At 37.8% G+C, this 23334-nt stretch overlaps 6 protein-coding genes across 7 annotated transcripts; 3 read left to right on the plus strand and 3 right to left on the minus strand.

Annotated features, from left to right (window-relative positions):
• Positions 1-3670: 3670 nt before the first annotated feature.
• On the plus strand, positions 3671-6377 carry LOC126802360 (CDP-diacylglycerol--glycerol-3-phosphate 3-phosphatidyltransferase 2). The gene is made up of 7 exons (XM_050529977.1): positions 3671-4210; positions 4479-4576; positions 4701-4751; positions 4894-5007; positions 5544-5600; positions 5705-5790; positions 5917-6377. The coding sequence occupies exons 1-7, from the start codon at positions 3682-3684 to the stop codon at positions 6035-6037; spliced, it is 1056 nt and encodes a 351-aa protein (XP_050385934.1). The 5' UTR covers positions 3671-3681; the 3' UTR covers positions 6038-6377.
• Positions 6378-6904: 527 nt separating this feature from the next.
• LOC126803704 (glutathione S-transferase L3-like) lies at positions 6905-9711 on the minus strand. Its single transcript, XM_050531459.1, is given in 11 exon segments — positions 6905-7147; positions 7235-7342; positions 7829-7905; positions 7995-8028; positions 8030-8101; positions 8180-8278; positions 8672-8757; positions 8915-8920; positions 9000-9055; positions 9244-9315; positions 9491-9711. Coding segments are annotated over 11 exon segments (1074 nt in total).
• A 510-nt stretch (positions 9712-10221) lies between these two features.
• On the minus strand, positions 10222-12745 carry LOC126803705 (glutathione S-transferase L2, chloroplastic-like). Its single transcript, XM_050531460.1, has 10 exons — positions 12718-12745; positions 12354-12409; positions 12181-12252; positions 11624-11710; positions 11281-11379; positions 11098-11203; positions 10907-10983; positions 10654-10761; positions 10420-10500; positions 10222-10328 (listed from the first exon to the last, which is right to left on the minus strand). Exons 1-10 carry the CDS (start codon positions 12743-12745, stop codon positions 10317-10319), a joined length of 726 nt encoding a protein of 241 aa, XP_050387417.1. The 3' UTR covers positions 10222-10316.
• LOC126804170 (probable protein phosphatase 2C 38) lies at positions 12726-16527 on the minus strand. 2 transcript variants are annotated; one of them, XM_050531946.1, is made up of 5 exons: positions 16099-16527; positions 15233-15768; positions 14158-14525; positions 13539-13775; positions 12726-13291 (listed from the first exon to the last, which is right to left on the minus strand). In XM_050531946.1, the coding sequence occupies exons 2-5, from the start codon at positions 15558-15560 to the stop codon at positions 13067-13069; spliced, it is 1158 nt and encodes a 385-aa protein (XP_050387903.1). In that variant the 5' UTR covers positions 15561-15768; positions 16099-16527; the 3' UTR covers positions 12726-13066. The 2 variants fall into 2 exon arrangements, with proteins under 2 accessions (XP_050387903.1, XP_050387904.1); XM_050531947.1 differs by lacking the exon at positions 16099-16527 and having other exon boundaries at positions 14158-14542; positions 15233-15382.
• Positions 16528-17908: 1381 nt separating this feature from the next.
• Positions 17909-20475, plus strand: LOC126802094 (deaminated glutathione amidase, chloroplastic/cytosolic). The gene is made up of 9 exons (XM_050529637.1): positions 17909-18085; positions 18205-18341; positions 18430-18558; positions 18671-18729; positions 18813-18925; positions 19028-19120; positions 19261-19363; positions 19911-19993; positions 20279-20475. The coding sequence occupies exons 1-9, from the start codon at positions 17993-17995 to the stop codon at positions 20318-20320; spliced, it is 852 nt and encodes a 283-aa protein (XP_050385594.1). The 5' UTR covers positions 17909-17992; the 3' UTR covers positions 20321-20475.
• Positions 20476-20606: 131 nt separating this feature from the next.
• LOC126802095 (embryo-specific protein ATS3A-like) lies at positions 20607-21571 on the plus strand. The gene has a single exon (XM_050529638.1). The coding sequence runs from the start codon at positions 20935-20937 to the stop codon at positions 21496-21498; it is 564 nt and encodes a 187-aa protein (XP_050385595.1). The 5' UTR covers positions 20607-20934; the 3' UTR covers positions 21499-21571.
• The last annotated feature ends 1763 nt before the right edge of the window (positions 21572-23334 follow it).

Raw genomic sequence — 23334 nt, forward strand, 5'->3', positions numbered from 1 at the left:
CGACGACTGGTTGTTGGAGTGAGGGTTTACTTCGGTCTTTATTTAGTCCGGAGGATGTTGCTTTGATTTGTGTTATCCCTCTAAGTTCCCATAATGTGAGTGGCAGCTTGTGTTCGAAGTTGGAAAAGAATGAGAGTTTCTCGGTGAAGACAACTTATCGGTATGTTTTCATTCATTCTCCTAATTTCTCTCCAATTGTTCAAACTGTTGAGATAACTTATTGAAAGAAATTGTGGAAGACGCATATTCCTCTTGATGTGGTGAATATGTGTTTATATAGAATTTTCAAAAATGTCCGTTAACTAGCCGTTATAGATGTTGACAAAAAAAATAATAGCCGTTTTTCAATTAGGATTCAAATAATAGCCGTTGTCATCCAAAAATCATATGTATACTTTACCATTTATACCTTATGATGAGAATTTAAAAACAAAACGCAAAAAAGATGCTAAAGAATATGCTAAAGTGGTAAGTCATATATCACTTATATCTTACTAATTTTACCTTATGGTTGGAAATGTTCTAAGATTCATGCTCGGAGAGTTAGCTTGGATATTCTCCCCTCTCTTGGTAGTTTGAGTTCTAAACATGTGGAGACAGATACGATAGTATGTGTGAGAGTGTGAGAGTGTCATTGAGTCTACAGTTCATCTATGTCGTGATTATACTTTTACTAGATCGGTAATATATGTGAATCATGTGTCTTCGGGATGTGTGCTATAGATGGGGTTCTATTCATGATACTGCTTTTGGAGTGGTTAAATCATTGTGCTCAAGGCTTATCTACTCCATTATTTGGGGAGCTTTTGTTCATTTTGTGGAGTGTTTGGAAGGAGACAAATGAGAGGACTTGGAATTAGACACCTATGGTTTTGGAATGATGTAAGTTTACAGGCTTTGGCTTACTTACATAATTTTCAGGCTCATAACACCAAGGCTCCATGGATGCAAACTCTGCGGGCAATAGTTACTTGGATGACTCCTCCAGTTGGTTTTTACAAGATCAATGTTGATGGTGCTTTTCATCATAGTACCAGAAGTGTTGGTTGTGGTCTTGTGATTTGATATTTTTCTGGGACTATGTTAGCAGGAGGTGCTTGTTCGGTTAGTTGTCTCATCTCGGTTGAACATGTTGAGCTCTTGGCTTGTAGTAAGGCTATTACTTTTGCTATTGAGCATGATTTTGTTCTTGCATTTTGGAAACTAATGCACAGGAGGTACAACAACAACTTCTTGTTTATGTGTGCCCAATACTTCCCGTTTGGGAAGACTGTATGATGATGTGGTTGAGATCTTGAAAAATCAGGATCACTGGTTGGTTTAGTATGTGGCAATCAGCAAGCTCGTCTCCTGGATGCTAGCGCTTGTGCTATAGATCATGATGCTCATTATTTGTCTGTTCCTTCGTTTTTACATGATGCCGTTACGACATAACTTTGTGTTATGTAGTTCCTTTTTCTATTAATAAATGGCTGACCTTTAGATTCAAATTTTGTTTACACAATTGGTAACAATCAATATCAAGTGCCTACACCTCTACACACAGTCTACTAGTTCTTTTCATAGGTAATATTAGCTTCATACGAAAAAACAACCTCATAGTAAGAATATGATTTCTTCAAAATGATGAAATTTACTTCAGTAAACTTTAAACATTTATTGCAGAGGAATTTGTACGGAAGACAAACATATCAATCATGCGGTGCGCACATCCAATTATATTTCTCCACTCATCAATTGTAATTCAACTCGCATTATTATTTCTTGTCAAATATTTCAGAAAACCTAACTATTACCTCTACCCAGTGTGACGAGTGCCTTGACAAACAAGGGGAGGGTAATTATATGATTTGTGATTTTGACTCAATTAAATAGTGCGGTATGTCGGTGGAGTGCATTTGATGTCCCCATATTTGAGTGTAAAGGCCCTTTTTCGTAAATGCCAAAATGATAAACCGGCTCTTCGAAGCTGATGTCGGTAGAAGCCAACAATACTCAAAGATATTTGCAATAATAATCTTATGTGAAGCCAAAGCTATCTTGATTTTGCAAGTTATAGGAACTTGGTTTTCATTTAGACGGGAAGATGATATTTTGCTTGCTTTGAACGACACCTATGATCTGCCTTTATTTGCAGAAGCAAATGTATGATCATTAACTTCGTTTTCAGGCTTAGAGCCAAGGACATGTGTCACTAATTGAAATACGATAGTATGTGGTTGGCACAAAGTTTTCAACTCTAATATACGAGATGTGAGAATTCGATTCAGATATTCCTCATTGTGTTTGTCTTGATCTAAATGAAGTAATTGGGTTATTAAACGAAATTTTGATGCTTAAGATATACAAAGGTGTATGCATGCATATTGTTTTAGTAGAGGGATGAATAAGCTTAGCTGATAGATATAGTTTGCTTGCAAATTGATTTACTAGCTTCCACATCCTCTAGATCTTGAGCTATAGGGTTTGTACAATTATACTATTCAAAAGTGAGCATAACCTATAGTCTCACAACTTCCATTTTCATAATGACTAGAACTACTTATAACTAATAGCATAAACCAAATCTCAAAGTCATATAATGTTTCATGAATACCGAATACGTATGTCTCATCTTTTGGCTCTTCGGTCTTAACCCCTCTACTCCGTACATAGCTTGATGACCCGGGGCCGTATGCATATAAGCAGATTTCGTTTGAAAATCCTTGACATCATGATCCCTCATTATTGGCACAACTAGCTATAGCCGAAATAGTTTTGATCCTCCCCACCTTAATCCTACACAAGCCCTGCACATATATGTTTGCTTATAAATCATTATATGTCCCCTTGTATTTTGCGTTTTCATTAATGACAACGCTGCCGTTCACTCATTTCATTTTTGAAGTTTTCATGTTGAGTAAAACATCGAATATACGTTTCTTCAACCAAAATACTACTTTCTTTAGTTAAATTATGTATGGTAGTCTTATATTGTTTGTCTAACATAACAATATAAGACATGACCGATCAAGCTTTACTACTATTAATTGTCCATTTAACATCTATCAATCCAACATAACATGACCGATCAAACTTTGTTGTTTGTCCATTTAACATCTCTCAATCCAACATAACATGACCGATCAAGCTTTGTTGTTTGTCCATTTAACATCTCTCATTCCAACATAACATAACCGATCAAATTTTTTTACATACTCGTAAGTATGAAATTTTGAGTTCGACTCTTAATAATGCGAACATAAATGAAGCCAAACAAAATTCTCTACTTAAAAAACCAAAGTAAAAGAAAAAAATGGAGGACGCACAAAAAAACAAGGCAGAAGTCACAAACGAGTTAGCCCAATTTTTATGTTTTCTTTCCCGAGAAAAACAACAGAGGAATTTCTACAAGTGGTAAAGCTTCCCTCTCGAACTCTCCACCCGAATCAGAACGACCCACCCTTTCTCCGGTGGCTTTAACAGAGAACCAGAACAAGAAGCCTCAGAAAATCTAACACAGAGAGCCAAAAGTACCTTCCTCCCAAACCAGTCATAATTTAAACTACCGAAGATGAATTAGAAGAAGAAGCCCACGCCTTTGTTGGGTAGTAGAAGTAGAACTAGTACCACACACATCAATCACACACACAAGAAAGCAAAAAAAAAAAACCTGAAAGCATGTCAGCCCTTGTGCTCAAAATGACCACAGCAACCTCTCCTATAAAACCCCTCCCCCAAAATCTCCTCCTTCCCAATTGGGTCCGCCCTCTCTCTCATCTCTCTCGCTCCTCCTCCTCCTCCACACCCACCCCACACCACCCCATAACAACCTCATCAACCCCTCAACTCCAAATCCGCAATCGCAATCCCAACTGGTGGAGGATTCCACCCTCAACTTTCCTACACCATCACCACCACCACCACTTTGGGCCCAGATTCCGCGGCCCAAGTAAATGCCTCCCCATATCTTCTGCCTCACCTGCTAGTGGGAGCTCCGAGAATCAAGGAGAGGAGGTTTCTGGGGTTATGGCCGATATGGGCTCCCTGAATCATAAAGGTCATGATTGGTTCGACGGACGATTGCACCCTGACAAATCAGACGGATTGCTTTCTTCTAATCACAACCAATCATCATCGCCGCCGCCGCCTCATCAGTCGTCCAAATTGCTCACCTTGCCCACCATTCTCACCCTCGGCCGCGTCGCCGCCGTGCCTCTCCTCATCAGCAGTATGTCTCCAGCACACATTAATCTCATTAACAAGTTGTTTTGTTTGATTGTGTTTGCGTCTGCCGATGTGGTTTTTGTTTGGATCAGGTAGACTTTTAGGTCCTGTGAATTTGGAGTAGTTAGGCTTGTTTGTTTTGCTCCAATAAAGCTGGAGCAGACTTACTGTTCTTGCATTACAATTGGGGGCTGAATTCTGATTAGGTTCGCGTGATGTCTTTGAATTTGATATGGCTAAAGTGGTGTTTTTTTCCACTCTGGTTTTTGTAGCTTTCTATGTGGATAGTTGGTTGGGGAAAACGGCTACGACGAGTATATTCATCATTGCAGCTATTACTGATTGGCTTGATGGCTATCTTGCTCGCAAGGTTAGCTTTGATTTTCTTTATCTTAACTCTGAAAGACTGTCTTTTTAGTTCTGGAAGTTCTGAAGACGGAGACTTTTCATAAAGTTTGGGTTTGAATTATCTGATTAGTGTTGTTATATTTCAGATGAGGTTAGGATCTGCCTTTGGTGCTTTTTTGGATCCGGTAGCTGATAAGGTAGTGCCTCTCTTATGTCAAGTAAAAAGTAAACACTTTCATTGTCAATATAAGCTAGTTGAAAGACAAAGACTGGCCTTTTGTTGTTACTACTATTCTTTTTTACTGTTCTAAATTTGATTATGATTCTCGCCATATACAGCTCATGGTTGCAGCCACACTGGTTTTATTGTGCTCCAGACCTCAAGATGTTAATGCATTTGGGCAAGTGCCATGGCTGCTGGTTGTTCCTTCAATTGCCATAATAGGTAGAGAGGTATTATATCAATTTACTTGTCTACTGTATTTCCTCAATTTTGAATTCATCTACTCGGGGCTTGTTTTTCTTGTAAATTTTACTTGTGAACTTAAAAACTGACATTTAACTGGTATAATTTGTTGAAATAAGGTTTTATTGTAATTTGGTACTAGGAAGTTTGATTTAGTAGAAGATAATCTAACAGTATTTAACATAACAATGTTGAGCCTCATCTACATGGTGGAAATTTTAATGCATCTTTCCAAGAGTGAGGCTTATACGGTCAAAAATCAAACTGCAGCTTATATATGGTTTTGTATCAAGTTTAGTTGACTGTGACAGTTCTGCCTGGAAGTCCTTGTTGTCCTAAATTTTTTGTTGACCAAGTCTTAGGCTTCATCTGAGATCAGTTGGTCTATGTTGACTCCAATCCAATGAGTTGTTACCATATCAGTTGCTGTTTCTCTCCCCACCTCTCTTGCTTGCATTCTGCTGCTCTGATCCTTAATTTTCTGAGTTCTGTTGACTTTAATCAGTCCGCATTTTCTTTTCAGATAACCATGTCTGCAGTTAGAGAATGGGCTGCTTCTCAAAACACCAAGCTTTTAGAGGTTTGTTCCATTCCCTGGTCGTCTCTATACAACTATATTCTATTTTCAATATTAGAGAAGCGTTTTGTTGCAAGGAACCACTTGTATGATAACTTCTTTTACAGGCTGTTGCTGTAAATAACTTGGGAAAGTGGAAAACAGCCACACAGATGATTGCGCTAACTATCCTCTTGGCGACCCGAGACAGCAGGTACATTGTCTGCTTTTTCTTGGCTCTTTGGGGGTATTCTTATATCAGTGCTGATGAGAGATATCATTATGCAACAAACTGTTGGATCATTTTTTTAGTTTCTGACCCCTTTGCTTCTTGCTGCAGTCTTGGAGGGTCAGAGTTTGTAGTAGCTTCTGGGGTTGTTCTGCTTTATATCTCAGCATGGCTTGCTGTATGGTCATTAGCTGTGTATATGAGCAAGATATGGAAAGTACTGCTGAGGTAGCCTCGAGGCTGCTGCTCTATCTTTAGGGGATATACATATGATTTGAGCAATCACTGTGAAGAATTACTTGTCAGAGCTCTGTACATGAACCCAGTGATGATCATTATTGCACATTGGAGCAGCAATTTGCTGCTAGTTGATGGAGGAGGATAATATTATTGCTAAAGTAACTGCAGTGTTGAGTAAATTCCATATTTCGGGGTGGGTAGTATCATTATGTTTAAATGGCTACCCACAACGCTTATATTCTCACTGCTGTCAGGTTGGTCTTTTTTGGGATTATATTCGGGATACAGATGTTGAAACAAGTTTTCCTCACATTACATAGTTTGGTTCAATTCTTTTATCTCCCATAAATGCTGGTTCTTGAAGCCGAGATGAGGCTGGGGGATGCATCATTAATTCATTTGCTGCTGAAGTTTGGTGTTGGAGATGGTTTATGCTGAAGTGTAAACCAGAATTACCTATGTTTAAAGAAAAGAGCTGTTGAAGCAACTCTTAATTGTATACCTCATCTTAGAGAACATGTTCAATTTCTTTCAAGCTCTCGTACATATTTCTACCCAACTATTCTCAATAATATCAATGTATCCATAACACCTGTGCAATCAAGCGTTTGGTAGCAAACTAGCAAACCATCTTTTGAAGCACAAAATCTTGTTTTCTTGGGTAAGTTTCCATGTCTTCAGAAATTACTGGCTTCTGAAATTGAATATAGTAAGTAGCTACTTTTCCAGTCACTTGTACAAAGCATTAGAAAGAATTAGTTACTACTGTCTGAAACAATCACAAAAGTGAGAAACCAAAGGAAATCCTATAAAGTTATAAATCCCAGTTTTAGCTAGATCACCAACTTTTCAACTGCCTTTAGTGACTTTCATGATTTGGTTCATCATGCATAAAGCAAAATCTATTTGAAGCAAACTTTTCCATTGATTTGCAGACCTGAGCCTGCACAACCATGAAATAATTTGAGAACTGGCAACATCTCTGAATTTGACTTCCTAAATTGCAGTAGAGAAAAGTTACCGGAAAGCGGCACTTGTAGATTTCAACATGCACTTTAGGATCACGGCGGGTTCTATTGTAAGCATCGTTTTGGTCCATCTCCTACAACATTGATGTAGTCACATGAGTATGCTGCACACATTCATGTCTTAGAATTCAGGGCTAATCCTCAACTCAAAGCACATGTACCTCAATCCATGCTGCCAGTTTAGGCCTGCCTGCAGTTATGTCTAATTTCTTCACATCCAATGCAAAAGGCTGAAATCTCTCAACGAATGGAGCATAAGCTATATCCACCTGAAAGAGAAGAACAAAGTTTGAAACATTTGAACCGATGAGCAACTTCCATCAGTTGAGTACACAGGTTTGATATTACATTGTCAAACTCAACACATACAAGAACTAAATCATTAAGAATAAAATATTGGTCACTCACAGTTTTACAAACTCGACAGTTTACTCCTTTAAGTTTCAATTTTAACTGATCACTTCTTATACTTTTCAAATTCGAGCAGTTTGGTCATTCCGTCATCTTCCATCCAATTTGGGTGTTAAATGCATCCAATTTATGTTTGTCCAAAAAACAACTTAACACTCAAAATTGGATGGAAAGATGATGGAATGATCAGATTGCTCGAATTTGGAAAGATAAAAAGTGATCAGTCGAAATTGAAACTTGAAGAAGTAAACTGTCGAATTTGTGATAGTTTGAGGAGTGACTAGTATTTTGTTCAATCATTAATTAGCAGAAAGTAGATTGTTGGTGGCTTGGTGCCATATTACCCGACTAAATCGGCCGAGAAAGAAAGGTCCATCTTCAAATTTGGTTAGAGCAGTTTCAATATAGTCAAATGTAGCACCTGCTTTAAGCACACCAACAGGTTTACATTAGCTCATATGCAACTTAAAAACACCATCAAAAGAAGCAAGTGCTTAACGCTGAACTCACCGGCATCTGCCTCAGTTCCATCTCCTTTAAAAAAATGAAAACACAGAAGTGTTGAAGAAGTCGGTGTAGGAAAACAAATCTTCTGCAAATTCTCTCTTTGCAGGATCCTATATTTACAGATTTTAATTTGTTATATCAAGAGATGTCTTATATGAGCAAAGGTATTTAATATTTACAACTCTTACATCAGGGAACAGTGAAGGCCCTTCAAAATTGCTGTTGATATACTTGATCAAATCAAGACTCTCTAGTATGATTTTGTTATTGTGTTCCAATGATGGAACCTGCATTCAGATCCCACATCAGCAGACAGCAGTTACTTAACCTCAGAGGATAGAGCTTATTCTAGATACACTAACCAACTCTAGCTTCTTAGTTCTTACTATACCATTCTGATACTGATCTAGTGCAACTTAGTACCAAAATTAGTGAGGTATCTATAAGCTCCACACCAAGGCCATATTTGGATATTAACTGAAATTATTGAATGCTGTTGTCTCCATTGCAACTTTTTCTATATAATAGGGTTTGTTTTTTGCTACATCTTGTAACTACTAACTTAGGCTTCAGAGGATGAACAATTCAACAACCTATGCATTCAAATGAAGCAAAAAAACATATGTAAAATCTTTCACAATTAATCAAATGCAGCTACATAGCTTTTCAGAATATCTCACCTTGTTAGTAGAGTTCACTTTTTCTTTGTACCAAGAAGGCCTGTCTAGCAGATCAAGAGGAACTAATTTTATCTTCTTCTCCAATTCTTGTATTTTCCACATACAAGCAAGCATTTTAAAAAATTTCCAGAAGAAAACAAACACAAACATCAAGTTTGGTTACTCAGAGAAGCATTCGTTATTTGCAAAACCAAAAAGCACAAAGATTACATAGTTCATTTCTCCTCAGAATTCTAAGCAAACCTTTCACTCTTTCAGTAGGTAAATCAGAACAAGAGATCAAATTCAATTAGTACCAGATTATTATGTGATTAAGAAACAACCTTACAGTTCCGGACAATCCATGCGCGCTGAGCAAATGAGCATGTGTAAGATACATACAACCTTGAACAACATAAAAAACCCAACATTTCCGATAGTTAGATACTTAGGTTCACACAAACAATTCCATATAATAAGACCTACGGCAATTTACATAAAACAGACACATTAACTACACGAACTTGCACACTGCAAAACAGAGCAAAAACAAACGCAACTTGATAATATAGTTGGCTGCAGTCTGCACCTACCTTGTTTTCCCATCAAAGAGTGTAGGTGGGACTGAGCTGGAAGTAAGAGCTGGTGGAAGAACCTCTTGCAGACTTTTCACAAAGCAAACAAAATCAAAATTCGATTATAAGATGCACAGATTCTTTAGAAATGTAACAACTTTTAGTTACTGGCGGTTAGATAAAAAGAAGTTAGAATAGTTTTAATGCTTGTGTGAGATCACACTTCCATAGAAAGCAAACAGTAACATGAGACTAGTGACATTACCCAGTTGCCACTATTGCGGAGACTGAAGGCCTGGTTTTCTCTCCAAAAGAAGCTTGGACACGAAGATTCTGATGACATAGTATAGTGGTGTTTGGAAAATTGGCTGTCAGTGATTTCTTGGGGAGTGAAAAAGAGACTGAATCTGAAGAGTGATGCCAGGAAGTTTGAGGTGATGAAGAAGGAAGAACAGTGCCTCTGAAACTCACTTTCAAAGTAATCATCCCCCCCAAAAAAAAAAGTATTAGGTACTTTCAGATTGCAGTCATTGCACCATGTTAACCTTTACCTAAGTGGTCAAACTAACAAGCTGAGAAATTTGCACAGTATGTCAACTAGAAGTGGTTGGAGTGATCATTTGCAACAAGTTTGCTTCACTGAGCATGCAATTTTGAGTCATGTGATTGACTGAAAATGAGCAACCATGGAGTAATGGACATGATGTCTCGGAAAATTTTGGACTAATTACCGGCTGAGAATGGTGATTTGAGACCTTTGTATGTAACATTTTAATCCGCAGAGCTTGCTCTATTGCTACATTGAATTCGCACTTTAGCAGAGCTAACATTATTGCTAGAATTAATAAACCATAAGGAATATGTAGGGGGAATTGAGAGTTCTAGAAAAATGGTTTAACAATGTAAGTTCAGAATTTGATATACATATATTAACTTGCAGATACAAGGAATATGCAATGGGTTGGCTACATGATGGTTCACCATATTATTATTAGTACTTAACAGTGGCATACAAAGATATGAGAAATTGGAAGCCAAGTTTTGAACATCTGCAGCAACCCTTCCAACTTGTTTCCTCACATCAGCACATCTCAGGGCTGAGCCTGCATAATCAATGCATTTAGGACTTTACTATAATTATGGCAGCAAGTTATCTAGAACTCACTTCCAAAAATGCAGCAAGAAGAAACTAACCGAAAAGCGTTTCTTGTAGCTTTGAACGAGCTCTTTGGGATCACGTCGGGTTTTATTGAAACCAACATTTCTGTTCATCTCCTACAAAATTGATGTATAGTCTCATGAGTAGTCTTTTCAGTGAAATCGAGACCTTATGTATTGCACATAGCATATACTATTGAGGGACTATATGTTTGGGATTTAGGCAATTGTGTGAAGAAAGGTCACTCAAATAGTTAAATCATATTGTACCTCAATCCATGCTGCTAGTTTAGGTCTCCCTGCAGTGATGTCATACTTCTTCACATCCAATGCAAAATGCTGAAATCTATCAATGAATGGTGCATACGCGATGTCCGCCTGAAATATAAGAACAAACTTGAGACTTTCCAAATGATTGAGCAATTTTCATAAGTTCAGTAGTCAGGTTATGATTGCCTTTAAGGCTTAAGACAAAGAACCAAAACGTACAGTTATTGGAAGAAAGCATATAGCTGCATATTACCAGACTGAATTGGCTGAGAAAGAAAGGTCCATCTTCAAATTTGGAAAGAGCAGTTTCAATATAGTCAAATGCAGAACCTGACATTATAGAGCACGACCAGTAAGGTTTTGGGTAAAAACAACCAGTAAGGTTTCCATAATTATTTTCAATGAATAACAATAAAAGAATAAAATGGTCAATGGTCAACTCACCAGCAGCTACCTCAGTTCCTTCTCCTTTGAAAAACGAAAACACAGATTTGCTGAAGGAGTCGGTGTAGGTAAACAACTCTTCTGCAAACTCTCTCTTTGCTGGATCCTACATTTACAGATTACAAGCATTGGTATGCTAAAGAGCAGTCAAATATTATGTAAAAAAGTATCCTCAAATCTTACATCAGGGAACAGTGAAGGCCCTTCAAAGTTACTGTCGATGAATTTAATCAAATCAAGACTCTCTCCTTTGACTTCGTTATTGTGTTCCAGTGAGGGCACCTGCATTGAAATTCCACCAGCAATTAGAGTTGATCGGCATATCAATTAGAGCTTAGTCATAGGTTTGAAGCTCCATTTCTCTCTCTAAGGTTTCTGATACAAGTTTGCTGTTCTTCACTCTTACATTATAGACTATAGAGCACAACCAGTAAGGTTTCCATAGATGATCCATGAATTATGCAGAAGTTAGTTGCATTTTTAATATGATATTATTCATCATGGTTTTGTTGAAAAAATAAATCACCTTGTTAGGAGGGTAAACTTTCTCCTTGTACCAAGAAGACCTATCCTGCAGATCAATAGGAACCAATTCTATGGTTTCCTCCAATCCCTGTTCTCAACAAACATAAACGGTTAATCGGATGCCATCCCCGTGGCATAAGCAAGAACACTAACACTGTAAGACATACTCACAATCCAGTTTTGTTGTTCACTCATAAAGATTTTAAGATTTTTTATGTGATTGAACAAACAAGGACTGTATTCATGATTTGCAAAGCCAAAAGTACAAAGACACAAAATTTCTCTGTTACTACTCAAAAGGTAATTCAGAAAAAGCGATTAAATTCAAGCGTAACCAGACTGTCAAGTGATCAAGAAACAACCTAGCAGATCCGGGTAATCCATGCACGCTGTGCATATGGGCATATGTAAGAAATATACAACCTTCAACAACATAAAACCCCCCCCAACATTTCCAACAGTTAGATTCACCTAAACCCAAAAACTACAATTGACATAAAAGCAAGCACATTGGCTACAACTACTTCAGCACTACAAATGCTAGTAATCAATACCAACCTTGTTTTCCCATCGAAGATTGAAGGTGGGTCTGAGGCAGAAGTAAGAGCCGGTGGAAGAACCTCTTGCACACTAGTCACACACAACAAAACCAAAGTAAGATGCATTAACAATGTCAAAATTTTAGCAATTGGGGTTGGAAAAGAAAGGAACTTTGGAGAATTGTAACATACCCAGTTCCCATTGTTGCAAAGACTGAAGCTCTGACCGTCTTTGCTTGAAGTCGAAGCTTAAATGGACGTAGTATGCTGGTGTTTGGGAATTTGGCTACATACAATGAATCTAATAAATTGGGTGGTGGAAACTTCAGAGGTGAGAGAGCAGAGGCAGCGCGGCCGGAGCTGACATTCAAAGTGATTGTCATTTTCAGTTTGGAATTTGGAAAGGTTGTTATTATGTGTACAGACTTTCTCAGAACAGGAAATTCAGGGTGAGAAAGAAGACCAGCTGATTCACAAGTTGGCTGATTTTACATTTTATCTTCTTTATATATAAGAGTGAAGCTCAAGCATTGAAGTAGAACACTATCATCCACACATTTTGCATTCAAAGACATGTTCTCCATTATTGTCAAGGCAAATGAGTAGCCAAATTATTCAAGTTCTGAAGTTATTCTCATTTCTCTAGGCACTCACTCTATTCTCTATACTGAAATCTCGTGGCATTGTGCAAATTTAAGAAATAAAAGAATTTGGGAAGCATATGGCTATACATCAGTAGAGGAAGAAAAAGAAAAACCAAAAGAACCCAAAAACCTGCCTTTAACCTCTCCTCTCTGTAAAGAAAACAAACCCTCTCCTCTTTGTAACAAAAAACATACAGCTCGTTTCTTGGTACAATGAAGAAAACAAGGGGTTTGCGTGATAGATGACTAGAACCTCCTAATCTAGGTGTTGTAGGGGACGCCGCTACCTCCCTTAATTGAAAGCAGATGTCCGTGTGAGCGGCTACGACTGATCCGATGTGTATCTAGGAATAGAACTATTACTGTAATATCGTCATGGAAATGTCTCCTCACCCCTCGGTCAATCTTTTTCAAGTCTGAGTACCTCATTTCTCTCTTCTTTGCTGCTTCACGAAGTGCAGCTTTGACAAGTTTCCTTGCAATACCCTGCAGGGGGATATGACACAAATTATAGTAAGTCCCACAGCAGCTCCAACAATAGATAATTTCCAACTGAGCTCGCATGACAATCAGACGAACACTAAAATCCGCTATGATCCAAATACCTCCCAAGTTTTTTTTAAAAGTAACTTTTTTTTCTGATAACAAGAGGAGAAAATCGTCTCCAATGTTATTTAAAAACAGCTACAAATAAAATCAAATAAAAATTTGAAACTTGAAAGGCAAATCATACATTACGTGGATAGTTCTGAACGATGTCAACTGCCTCCTGATTGCTCAACTGCTCCCATAGGCCATCTGATGCAAGTATGAGAAACTGATCTTCGGGGTAGAGTTTTTGCACCAATATTGTTGGTTCAGCTTTTAGGATAGGCTTTTGGAAGGGTTCTGGTAGTCGAAACTTTGCCAACAGAGGTTCTTTGTTAAATTCCGACCTTTTCAAGTAGGCATCACCAATGGACCTTGAAATCTGCAACAGAAACAAATCAGTCTGAATTAAGTGCTCTTCCATTGTGCATGTTCTGTAATCTTTGAGAAGTAACCATTCCTGCAGTGACCTTGTACCGAACTCAGTTTTAGACTTTTAGGGCTAAACATATAAGTCACAAACAACTAATGCATCTAATTCCAAAATCCAGGCAATAATGACACCACCTCCTAGTTGGGAAATACACATTAAGAAGTGTCCACTGTGGAAGTACTAGAAAATTGAGAAGCCATGTGATATACAATTATTGACTTGAGTCACACAGAAGTGAAAGGGAAGCTAAAATCACTAATGTGTTGGGTTTAAAGTAAAAGACATGGAAGTAATGAACAAAAGATTTAGAGCACATTAGAAAAAAAATCACCTGTATCAGGCCCTTCACCCGCCAAACCTTGTGCTTCATTACCACAATCCGAGGATCATCGGGATGCAATGAATGCAGTTCCTCTCTCACAGATTCTATGCTTGCATTGTGCTCAATTGATAACTGAACAGCTTTCACCTGTTTAACAGTCTTTTCCATTCTCCCTAACACTGCACGAGAATCTCCCGCATTTGCTATGTATAGCAGCCCACTACATACTATGCTTACCAAACAACACGCACCCACTGAAGCAAGCAGTGGCTTAATTAGCCACTGCTTCCTTACTAAAGATAGAAACTCCTCTTCAGTTGCTAAGAATGCTTTGGTGATAGCATCAGCGGACATTCCTTGATTCTCTGACGTGAATTCTGCACCATGAGAATAGCTGTCAAGTCAGTAAACACATGCATTAGCTTATAAAGATGGAAAGCAACAATGAAATATATAGAGATATCTAGGTCATCATATATTCATATGTAATAACATGCATATATAGACACAAAGCTTCGTGAATGGTCGATGGTGTTAGGATATAAAGATATTAGTGAATGACTGGACCCCAATTCACTCAAAAGTAAATGACGCAGTCTTTGCTATCATCTATCTATCTGTCATTCAAATACTTGGTTTCAGACTTAGCTCTCATTCTTTTGTCCAAAAGCCCTAAACTCATGAGCCAGCTAGAATTCCACTTCCAAGTCAAACATATTTGCCTAACAATATTGTATTACAATGAACTGTGACTATGAAGATATTCCTAGACAGAAAAGTTCCAAATTCACCAAAAGAAAATCTAGATGATCTCTAATTTCTATGTTCCCCTTGTGGCAAAGAATGCAAAAACAGCATTAGAATGGCAAAACCTTACTTCTGGTACTAGGCTATGGCAAGATGTAAGAAATTCGGAAAGCATCAACCAAAGTGGATTATATATCAAATTCTCATATCATTAGAAGCATAGAATGAAACAAGTCCTTTATCATATTGTAATTCCAGAAGTTCTCAACAAGTAGAAAAGATGAATCATAATATATCAGGTAAAAGAACAAATGGTGCAAGCCAAGGAACAACATACTCTTGAGATTCTTAAACAGGTGATCATTTACAAATCGGGCTGCTTCTGGACCTCCATGTCCATCATAAACTCCAACAAATGTTCCATTGGGACCGGATTCAAGCAAGCTCAATGGTCCTGATTCAAGTTGGCTATGGTCTTCCAGCAAACTGTTTGCTTGAATAACTGCCATTGAGAATTCGCCATTAACGTGGTTTCCTAAATCTTTGTACCACAATAAACCATCAACTCGACCACTTGCATCCCCAGCTCTATTAGAATTTTCACCTTCAACCACAGAAGGTCTCCAACACGGTGCCATAATCTTCATTAGTGTAGTTGATACCATACCTCACATATTCTCAACCAAATGATCCGGCTATTAAACAATTCATCGAGTATATGTTGTGAACATGATCTAATCCTAGTCTCTGTTATATTTTCCCTACAATTCCAAATCGCAAACAGCTTCCACAGATCAAACACTCATCCACAAATAAGGACATTAATATCTAGGGATGCAAAAGCATCGAACAATCTGATTGGTATGCGAAGACCTGCACATAAATTGCACATAAACGATCAAACTCCAAAAATGATCAATCAAACACATAGAAAGGACATAAAATCCACAAGGAAAGCTCGAGACAAACATCAAAAGGCACAACAGCAATCTCAAACAGTCAAAATGCAAACTTTATCAAATCCATATACCAAAAGTCAACAAATTTAAAGCCTAGTTTCTGAAAGATACAAACTTCATTGAGAACAAACCCCAGAACCAGACCAACAATTGCCTATAATAACCTTAAGATCAAACAGAGACATGGGTATGTACAAAACTGCAAACAACATTGGAAATACTAACAAATAAAAACAGCAGTTACCTGGTATTGCTTATGTTAAGAGGAATTTCAGCAACCCTTTTGTGTTTATGAAAATTTCAATATACCAAGGGAGCTCAAAATGACAGCTTTAAACAGATTTCCCAATGCAAGCAGATTTGGAGTGTTCTGACAGAAAAAAGGTTGTCAAAAACAACGTGGGAAGTTTAGATCAGACCAAAAGAGAAGAGAGATAGAGATAGATAGATAGATAGATTTGAAGGTTTGATGGGTTCTCTTTCTTTTGTGTTTTTTTTTCTGGTTTTGGTTTTAGGGAAAGAGTTTAATGCATACAATACAACAAACCCCTCGCCCTTGGTTTGGAAACAATCGAAAGGGAGAGAGCTGAGGCTTTTTGGGTGTGTATGATTTTCAGTTTTGGTTTTCTAATTTATGGGCTGGGGTTTTGACTTGACCTCCAACAAACCACCATTTTAGGCAACTTTTACTCATCTTTCTCTCTTCTTATAATAGCAAAGTGAGAGTTCCTTCTCTCAATAAGAACACAGAGAGAATTTTCCACTTTGCCTATATTGTGTGTTTTGGGAATATATTGGGAATAAATTTGACCCCCTACTCGTACATTTGTAATACTTGTTTAATCGTTCATTGGCATCTTTGAGCACCCATCAATTATATGGAGGAAAATGACCCTTCATTAAATTTCTAGACTTGCTAGTTTGCTTGGAGGAGGCAGTTGATTACTACTCAATCCCTTGTTTTAAACCGTTTACAAAGTTGCTTTAGCACTAGTATATTGAGTTTCATAGTATATATTGTCACACGGAGAAGTACACGCTTTCATAATTCTTTCACAAGTTTAATTGAGTCAATGCTACTGTCTCCATTACAACATTACTTGGTGAAAATTGTTTTGTTTTTGTTTATTTATTTTTCTTTTGACTCTTTTTTTTCAATGATTAGCTTAGTGCATGTTTTAAGGCTTTCCTTTTGTATAGTTTGTGGGGTTTGAGAAACTAATGTAATTTTTCTTTTGGTAAAGCCGAAAGAATAGCTCGTTGTATGCTCGCCATTCAACTCCATGAAATATTTTGAGCTTAAAGTCATATGTTTGACTCGTCTTCCAAAAGTTCAAATTTGTGAAAATCAATCATATTTTTTACTTGTTAATTTTTCTAATCCGAACGAATACAACTAAAGGAATGACACCATAAATCAAAATATAAAGATTTTTTTATTTGTTGGTAATTTTTTTATCTCTAAACTCTATATTGCTTTTTTTCCTCTTCCTTTTCCTTCCTGTTTCTTTTTCTCTTTCAAAAAACAATTCTCTATCCTTATACTTTACAATTTTGTCTATTATTTTCTATCTCTAAACTCTATTATACTTTACAATTTTGTCTACTATTTTCTATCTCTAAACTCTATATTAATAGAAATAAATTATCTCCTTTTTTTTCTCATTATCTTTTTTCAGTTACAACATATTATTTACATATTATTTAAGCATTTAGTTTTTTATAAAAAAAATTGGACTAAAACTAGTCATACCCACTTTTCAATCCTAGTTGTGCCATGCCCATATGTATGCACCACTTTTCAACTTTCAGCCACAATAATACCCCGAAATTAGAAAACAAAGTCGTGCGTATAAATAATCAGTGGACAATTCAATAACAAGCCATGAGAAACTGTGGATGCATCCGAGGAAGAACATCATAGTAAAAGGTAAAATAAATAAATAAACATCATAGTAAAAGGTACCCTTTTACCAAAACGACAACATTGCCGACGTGGCGGCACCTAAACATTACCACCAGACTTGTTCTTCACTAAACGACGATGTCATTTTGTCTCTCACTACCCAACTCTCGCATCACTCCACTCACCTCTCCGATTCCCCAAGTCCCCACCGGCCGTTGCCGGCGAGTCAAACATGGCGGCCAGCTCCCTCCGAGTCGCCGCCGCCCAGATGACCTCCATCAACGACCTCTCCGCCAACTTCGCCACCTGCTCCCGCCTCGTCAAAGTATCCACCTTTACACTTTTTTTCATCGTAGAAATTTGATCTTTGATAGTTTATCATAAAAATTTAATCTTTGAAAGTTTTATGTGGAATTTGAATAACCCAAGTGGTGAAATTTGAAGGAGGCAGCTGCTAGTGGAGCAAAGCTGATTTGCTTCCCTGAAAGCTTCTCCTTTATAGGTGCTAAAGATGGGGATAGTCTCAGAATAGCTGAGCCTTTGGAGGGTCCACTGATGAAACAGTACTGCTCTCTTGCAAGGTAAAAAATTTAAAAAGGTGAAAACTATATAGCATACATTTGGTTTTGGAGTGCGACTGAAGTGACTCATTTAGTGTTTGGATTGTAGAGAATCTGGAATTTGGTTGTCACTTGGAGGGTTTCAGGAGAAGGGGTCTGATGATGAGCATTTGTTTAACACTCATGTTGTAGTTGATGATGGTGGGAACATCAGAAGTACTTACAGGAAGATTCACTTGTAAGTAATGCAGTTGTTTGGTGATCGAGTTTGCTCAGAGACTGTGGTGGTTGTGCAATGTGCTTAACTGCCTGTAGGGATTGAATTGTTTAACTTGTTTTTGTTGCTGAAGGTTTGATGTGGATACGCCTGGTGGGAGGTCATACAAGGAAAGTAGCTTTACAGAAGCAGGTAATGTGTGTTGACTAATTTGATTTGTCCTTTCGGTTACTTTTGCATTTGAGGAACTTAATTTATTTTGGTTACATTGTCAGGGAAGAAAATTGTTGCTGTAGATAGCCCCGTAGGACGTTTGGGTTTGACAGTTTGCTATGACCTGAGATTTCCAGAGATTTACCAGCTGCTCAGGTCCCAACAAGAGGCACAGGTACGATTAGTTTATTTATTTATTTAGATTTAAAGCTCTTGGAATTGAGGGCTTGATGTTTGTTGAGCATCCCACACTGATATCTTTTATTACAATCTGAAGATTCTGTTAGTACCTTCAGCCTTTACCAAAGTAACTGGTCAGGCACATTGGGAGATTCTTCTTCGTGCTCGTGCAATTGAGACTCAATGTTATGTATGGACTCAATTTTCTTCTCTTCTCCACTAGTGTAATTTCTTCATACTTCGACTAGGTCAAAATTTGACTGACAGATATTTGAATGGTGTGATGCTCTTTGCTGACTTTTGGGGATGTTTATGTTATTTGCACATTAGGTAATAGCTTCTGCACAAGCCGGAAAACATAACGATAAAAGAGAAAGCCATGGCGAAACTTTAATTATTGATCCATGGGGAACAGTTGTTGGCCGATTGCCTGGTGAGAACTTAATTTATTTTGCAAACATTAAGCATTTGGAATAAGTGTTATGTTCAGGTGCTTTATGCCAGCCCATATGTGAGTTAAATGAAACAAGTGTTGGCCTACAAGTAATCAGGTTCTCAATGTAATTGTCAAACTCCCTATAGCTAATGAAAACAGATAGCTAAGGGTATTTCTTGTGTTATTTGGTTTCCTGTTTGATTTTGAAAGAACTGATAGTAAACTCCGTCCTGTTAACCATAGAAAATCCTGCTGTTGGTTAACCTAGACTCAGTCCCTTTGATAAATGATAACTCCTGCTTTTTACGAGAAATCAATTTACTAGTAAAAGTTTCCTATCTGAGGGGACATGCTCAGAGTTAACAATATGCTGAATTCTACATGGCTCTACTCCAAAATGGATATGCTTTCTGTTGTGAGAAAAGGTTTTATGAGTCAAATCTAAAACATATAAATCTGTTGTGTTAAATATGGTACATAGTTGTTTAGTGTTAGTTTATATGCTTTTGGTACATAATTATATCATTTCATCCTCTTGTCTTAGATACTCTGTCGACGGGGATTACTATAGCTGATATTGATTTCTCCTTGATCGATTCAGTGAGAGCAAAGATGCCAATTGCGAAGGTAAGTTTTGTTGAATGAAATTTGGTTAAGGAAGTATGCACAGGTAAAATGTATCAAACAGTCTCCCATAGTTTGGTGATCCAAGTGAGAGAAATGAATTTCTTGACATGTAATTTATCTGGTTATTCTGGTATAGGAGTAGTAGTGTAGTACTACTATTAAGCAGTATTGCTACACTACTGTTCATGGTTGCATGCCCATAGGAGATTGTGCATGTCAATTTCTGTTTATGCAAATTACTGTATTGTAGTCAACTCATACTTTCTAATTTCTTTCATATTTCAGCATCAGAAACCTGTTGGATTCTGGAAATCTGCATCTTTATGATTTACCAACTATACATGTTGCAGAAAAAGAGAAGAAACTTATGTTGCACATGTAAATGAAGAATAATTCCGGAAGTTGATGATCATTTCACCAACTATACATGCTTGTACTTAACAAATTATGTATTCTATTGATCATTTAGAATTTAGTAGGACTATCCAATTTCTCTCATTGAAATATCTGATCGAGGCAGTACGACTGCACTAGGCTATCTAAAGTTGAACCAACTTGGTTTTATTCCTTAGCTTTGGTTGTTAATAGTTCATAAAAGCTGATTCACATCAGATAACAGTAGTTAAGAATCTCTTTTCGACATAAAGAAGTCTGAGTTTGTGGCAACTGAGTCATAATCAACCAGCAGCAAATTTCTGTTCATTTCATAAAAAAGATTTGCCACAGGATTGGTCAGAGATTAAAAGAAGCACAGCATCCATTTTCAAAGGAACTGAGACTAGTGGGAAATGAGAATCTTGTTTCCCTAAGTAATCAATCTGCATTGCCTTTCCTTTAGATTTGTGTATACCCTTCTTTCTATCCTTAGAGAATCTAGAGCTGTTGTACTATATAGTAGTTCTCTCACCCAGTACCTCTCACCCAAAGCTAGAGCAGAAACCATGCGTAAGTTTCTAATGAAGGCGATAAGCATTTTGAGTATTTCTTCACTAGTCTTCATTATTTCTCTGCCGACCATTGCAATGCAACCTACCAACCATGGGTTCCAAGGTTCCAAAACAAACTGCACCTACTCAATTGAGATTGAGACAACCTGTGCACAATCTGCTGAAACCACAGACCATGTCAGCGTCAGATTCAGCGACCTGAAGGGTGATCTGATCATAGTGAAACATCTGAACAATCCGAAGCTCTTGTATGCTCCTAAAGGTGGTTCAAAACGTGGAAGGCATGGCGGGTTTGGAAGATGCGCCATAGACGTGTTTCATGCCAGTGGACCGTGCATGAGCTCAAGGGTGTGCTCCCTGTACATGAAGAAGTTTGGAACAGATGACTGGCGACCTGGCTGGGTGAAGGTGCTTCATCAACAAGATGGCAGCCAGGAAAAACCAGTTTCTTACGTGTTCTATTTTAGGACATTTATTCCTGAAAACGTTTGGTATGGCTTTGATTATTGTCACTCCAAAGGTGGTTTTGTACCTCATATTGTCAGTTTTGAGGACTAGTCTGAAGGTACTCAAGGTAGTTGTTTAAGTTTATATGCTTTTGGTACGGCATAATGTATCATTTCATCCTCTGTCTTAAATACTGTCGACATTACTATAGCTGATATTTATTTCTCCTTGATCGATTCAGTGGGAAAAATGATGCCAATTGCCAAGGTAAACTTTGTTGAATGACGTTTGATTAATGAAGTATGCAAGTGAATCATGTATTAAACACGTCCCTGTAGTTTGGTGATCCAAATTAATGAGAGGACGACTTGTTTGGCATGTAATTTATCTGGAATAGTAGTATTAAACAGTGTTGCTGTACTCTTGTTCATGGTTGTATACTGACTATATAGGAGGCTGCATATCATTTTCAGTTTATGAAAATTTATGTCTTGTAGTCAACTCATGCTTTCTAAGGTCTTTGATATTTCAGCATCGGAGACCCGTTTGTTATGGAAATCTGCATCTTCAACTAAACTTCTAACTTGGCTTAACTATGGGATCCCAATTCTTTGATATTGCATATCATAGTTGAACCAAGTTGGTTATATTCTATAGCTTTGGCTAGTAAATAATTGTTCGTAAAGCTGATTCACATCAAATTACAGTAGTTAAGAATCTCTTTTCGTTATAAAGAAGTCTGATCGAGATGAACAAAATTTGCCACAAGATTGGTCAGAGATCAAAACAAGCACAGTATACATTTTCAGAGGAACTGAAACTAGTGGGAATTGAGAATCTCTTTCCCAAAGTAATCAATCTACAGCTTAGTATAAGCACTAACAAGCGAGAAGCCTCTGTAAACCACCCGCCTTTTTTGCCACCCCTTTTCGCTTCATCAAACAAGGCTTGTTTGCCGGTTTCTGTGGCTTAGGGATCTTGAAATGTTGACTTGGAACATAACTCAAGACTTGTATCCTTTTCTGCTTCTTGAACGTCTCAAGCTGCTCATATCTCTTGTGAAGCTTCCTCTTCGTAGCCTCGAGCTTCTCCTCCATTTCTTTCTCGTCGAAGCACATGGATTTAACACCAGCCTCAACCACTTTCGGTGGTTCATCGGAGGGTTTGATGGATTCACCTCCCTTGTTTCGGACAAACTTGATGCGAATTATGTGATGCTTCGGAGGCTCAACCGGTTGAGCGGAGCCTTGCCCGGCCAAACACTGGACGCCAACGGAAGAGGGAGCCAACGTCTTATGCGGCGATTCACTCTCCGTTGTCGCCAAGGATTTCGCAACAGAAAAGGGTATGCATCTAGCCATTGAGGAAAGTTGGGAAACAATCGGAGAGTTGATTACTTAATCAAGGAGGAATGGAGTGGAGTGGAGTGGTGAAGATTTAGACGAGAAAGGGAAATTGAGGATGGATGGATCATATAGGGACAGAGTCCGTCTCTTATTAGGAGTTGGGAGGTTTCCTTTTCCCGTTCGGAGTTGGGATATTTCCTTTTCCTACTCGGATTATATATCTATGTTTTCCTTATCCTAATCGGAGTTGGATTGGAATTTGGCGCGTGAAGATTTTCCAGCTGTGCCCAAAGGTAGGGCTCACAGATCATAGAATTCAAATTTTGGCGGGAGCTGCAATAAAAATGACATGCCTTCAAGGCTTCAAAGCTTTGAGCTTTTTGATGTTACTAAGCCCTGAGAATCAGTCTCAGGTATGAAGGGTGCAAACAGTTGCATATATTCGTTTGGCGATCAAATAATTTATGATGAAGTTTTGATCTTTTTCATTCTCATTAGGCAAAGCATTCTCCTTCAATGTCAACATTACTCAACAATGATGTTTGCTCATTGAGGTTGAGACAAGTTGTACACAATCCGCTGAAATCACAGACCATGTCAG

Source organism: Argentina anserina, chromosome 7 (genome assembly GCF_933775445.1).
Source record: "Argentina anserina chromosome 7, drPotAnse1.1, whole genome shotgun sequence".
Classification (NCBI taxonomy): domain Eukaryota; kingdom Viridiplantae; phylum Streptophyta; class Magnoliopsida; order Rosales; family Rosaceae; genus Argentina; species Argentina anserina.

Bases quoted from the DNA above. Each gene is read 5' to 3' on its own strand.
- LOC126803705 (XM_050531460.1), bottom strand. From the start codon at position 12,745: ATGGAGAACATGTCTTTGAATGCAAAAT. The intron at 12,410-12,717 runs GTGTGGATGATA...CGTCCATTTAAG, and splicing joins CATGTCTTTGAATGCAAAAT to CTTCGACTTCAAGCAAAGAC. The intron at 10,762-10,906 runs GTAATATGCAGC...CTTATATTTCAG, and splicing joins TTCTCAGCCAATTCAGTCTG to GCGGACATCGCGTATGCACC.
- LOC126802095 (XM_050529638.1), top strand. From the start codon at position 20,935: ATGCGTAAGTTTCTAATGAAGGCGATAAGCATTTTGAGTATTTCTTCA.
- LOC126804170 (XM_050531946.1), bottom strand. From the start codon at position 15,560: ATGGTATCAACTACACTAATGAAGATTATGGCACCGTGTTGGAGACCT. The intron at 14,526-15,232 runs GTATGTTGTTCC...CTCATGGTGCAG, and splicing joins CCTGTTTAAGAATCTCAAGA to AATTCACGTCAGAGAATCAA. The intron at 13,776-14,157 runs GTGATTTTTTTT...TTTCTGTTGCAG, and splicing joins GGGTGAAGGGCCTGATACAG to ATTTCAAGGTCCATTGGTGA.
- LOC126802360 (XM_050529977.1), top strand. From the start codon at position 3,682: ATGACCACAGCAACCTCTCCTATAAAACCCCTCCCCCAAAATCTCCTC. The intron at 4,211-4,478 runs GTATGTCTCCAG...TGGTTTTTGTAG, and splicing joins CGTGCCTCTCCTCATCAGCA to CTTTCTATGTGGATAGTTGG. The intron at 5,791-5,916 runs GTACATTGTCTG...TTCTTGCTGCAG, and splicing joins TTGGCGACCCGAGACAGCAG to TCTTGGAGGGTCAGAGTTTG.
- LOC126802094 (XM_050529637.1), top strand. From the start codon at position 17,993: ATGGCGGCCAGCTCCCTCCGAGTCGCCGCCGCCCAGATGACCTCCATC. The intron at 18,342-18,429 runs GTAAAAAATTTA...TTTGGATTGTAG, and splicing joins CAGTACTGCTCTCTTGCAAG to AGAATCTGGAATTTGGTTGT. The intron at 18,730-18,812 runs GTAATGTGTGTT...TTACATTGTCAG, and splicing joins AAGTAGCTTTACAGAAGCAG to GGAAGAAAATTGTTGCTGTA.